Below are 3066 nucleotides of genomic sequence, written 5' to 3' on the forward strand. Positions count from 1 at the left end.
CTCACGTAATGTGCAAGGCTACAACACTCGAAATAAAAGGAAATTTCTTATCCGAACCTTCAATCTGCTATAAGACATGTTGCTCATGGACCTGATGTACCTGTACTTACTCCACTGGAGACTCTTGACACAGTTTCATCTGACTCTGAAGCTGATGTCAATAGATTTGATGGTATGGATGGTAGGGAACCACAACTTTTCACACAAGGTAAACTTGTTGAGAGATTTAGGCCTTCCAAAGGATTCTTCAGACATTTTGGGACCCAGACTTTGGGCTAAGAACTTACTTTCTCCAGGGACATCATTTTACTGGTGCAGAAATTGGGAGAAAGAGTTTATACCATACTTTTTGCAAGAAGGTTCACTGGTTTATTGCAACAATATTGCTGAATTAATACCAATGTTAGGAGCTGCAGTCTATGAACCAAATGAGTGGCGATTGTTCATTGATTCCTCCAAAAGATGTCTAAATGGTATTCTCTTTCACAGTGGTAATATATATGCATCTTTTCCTATTGTTCATTTGGTTCACTTGAAGGAAACGTACAAAAATTTCAAACTTTTTGATAAGATCAAAAACAAAGAACATGGTTGGCTACTGTATGGAGACTTAAAAGTTTTTTGTTTGTTGTTGGGTCAACAATCTGGTTATACAAAGTTTCCATGTTTTTTGTGTGAATGGGACAGCAGAGCATGAAATCAGCACTGGATTATGAAGCAACAGCTATGGAGATACCATGATACCAGTATCGAAAAACATTGAATGTGAAAGTTTGATTGACACAAAGAAAGTTCTATTACCTCCACTTCACATAAAACTGGGCTTGATAAAGCAGTTTGTAAAGGCTTTAGACAAAGGTGGGGACTGTTGGGGACCCAAATTGTGAAAATATTGTCAATAATATGCTCGATAAATTCAAAGAGTTGGGTTGTAATATAAGCTTGAAAGTTAATTTCTTACACTAACATATTGACTATTTCCCTCAAAATCTCAGTGCTGTCAGCAAAGAACAAGGGGAAAGGTTTCATCAAGACATCAGGGACATGGACAGGAGGTATCGGGAAAGGTAGAACATCAGCATAATGATTGATTACTGCTGGTCATTCAAACAAGATGTTTCAGACACAATACATAAAAGAAAGAACACAACATGTAGTTTGAGATTAAAAGACTTAGAGTTCACAAAATAAATCAGGATGAATGAGGATGCATGTTCGTTTGACATCAGTGTTCTTCCCTTTTTCTCAGTTTGTTTTTATTTTTGTTGACAAACATAATAATAAAATGTTCATTGTGGTAAATAAAATAATAATTTGATCTAAGTAAGAGTTTTTTTCTTCCCAATTTGTAAAAAATCCTTACATGATAGAAAAAATGAATATTATTTTTGAAAATCTGTGCAGCTGAATTATGGAAAATCTGCTATTAAAACCAAAACAACTTTTATGAAGTTTAAATTTGCAGGCATGTGTAATTTATGGAAAAAAAAAACACAAACAGACAGAGAAGGAGTGAGAGAGAGTGTGTGTGTATATATCTGTATTTACATTCAATGTTTTTTTTGATGAAATTTTAAAAAAATATGTCAAGGTTTTTAATTTTATAGAACATTACTTTTTATTGCTACTTGTGAGTTGAATCATCTACTTTGTAGACATTGGTAAAATTTTTCTTTCTCTGCATATCTTGACATAGCTACTGTTGAAATACAACTTTAATGTTTATAAACATACTTCAGTTGTCATTTCTTGTTTAACACATTTGCTGTCATGTGCCCCACTGACTGGTGAGTCACAACTGACTTTTAGTTATGTACCGTGTGACACACCAGTGAGTCACAGACAATTATGTTTCAAAGCCAAATTTCTCTTGTGGCATATGAGTTTGGGACATTGTGACTGTTTCTTAGTACCTTTAGAATGTTTAATTTTATTTATACTTAATTTATGTTTATGTTAAGAACAAGTGCTATCTATTGAGTTGTAGAAGAGTTAAATGAATCATGTACAGGAGTTGCTCTCCCCTGTGTTTCGTCTATTTTGAGAATTCAATTATTTGAAGTGTTTAATTGGAAAATAAAGAGAAAAGAAAAAGTCTGTCAGAATTATTTTTGTTTTTTGTATTATAAATCCAGCAAAACCTTCTTATTTTTACCAGCTTTCTGATTGTGGAATGGCCTTGGAAGAACAACCAGGAAAAGTGAGTGAAGTTCTGAGGTTATTTCTACAAGGCCTGGGATTTGGTAAGGTTTGATGTAGGCCTTATATCCATGTGTAAAAAGATGTGTGTTTATTTATTTACAATGAGAGTAAATCACTGTTACAGATATATATATATAGCAATTCTGGAGTGGTAAGGCCATTGCCACAGCTAAACAGTGTGACACATGATGTGAGCAAAGCATGCCATTTCTAGGGAGGCTTGAGAGCATGTTCCTTAGAAAATTTTTGAAAATTTAATGCTATAAGATTGAATCATGAGTCATTTTAACTACAAATACTGCATACACACAATGTATTGAATTAAAAGAATCAAGTTTTAATACATAAGTTGTAGCTATACATGCCATGAGAAGGGGGGATACAGACATTTGGTTATGAACATTTAGTTACTGCCACATTGTTACTAGGACAACTTGTGACAGGTGCATTCTTGTTACATCATTTTAGTGACATGGCAGTTTTTGTTACGAATATTGATTTTGTCACAGGTAGTTTTTAAATATGAAATTGATTGGTGATGATAATAAAAAATGATAATAGATCATAAATTGTACAATCATTTGGGGACCGTTCACAAATTACATAATGCTTGGGGATGAGAGGGTGTCTAAGCCTGTATTATGATGTGTTAGAGAGGGTGAGGGTGTCATAAACAGTGTTATATAAAACATAAATTACAGTGAAAATGACTTAGTTCTACAAAAACATTTACTGTGTTTTAACATACTTTGATTTGTAATGGCTGGAGACGGCTTGAATGGGTAATGAAGAAAAACTTTAATATAACAGTAAATGTACAACGTTTCAACAAGGTTTTGTCATCATCAGGTGCAACTCAAAAAA

The 3066-nt window shown here is 33.5% G+C and overlaps 1 protein-coding gene across 3 annotated transcripts in view; it reads left to right on the forward strand.

Annotated features, from left to right (window-relative positions):
- The window catches only part of LOC106464515 (protein NDRG3-like), a 53440-nt gene that overhangs the window by 43256 nt on the left and 7118 nt on the right, over positions 1-3066 (forward strand). For all 3 annotated transcript variants that reach the window (XM_013924662.2, XM_022392251.1, XM_022392252.1), the window contains exon 11: positions 2159-2243. In XM_013924662.2, coding sequence (XP_013780116.1) covers positions 2159-2243 — 85 coding nt within the window. The remainder of the gene's footprint in view (positions 1-2158; positions 2244-3066) is intronic.

This window comes from Limulus polyphemus, unplaced genomic scaffold (assembly GCF_000517525.1).
Source record: "Limulus polyphemus unplaced genomic scaffold, Limulus_polyphemus-2.1.2 Scaffold1673, whole genome shotgun sequence".
Lineage (NCBI taxonomy): Eukaryota > Metazoa > Arthropoda > Merostomata > Xiphosura > Limulidae > Limulus > Limulus polyphemus.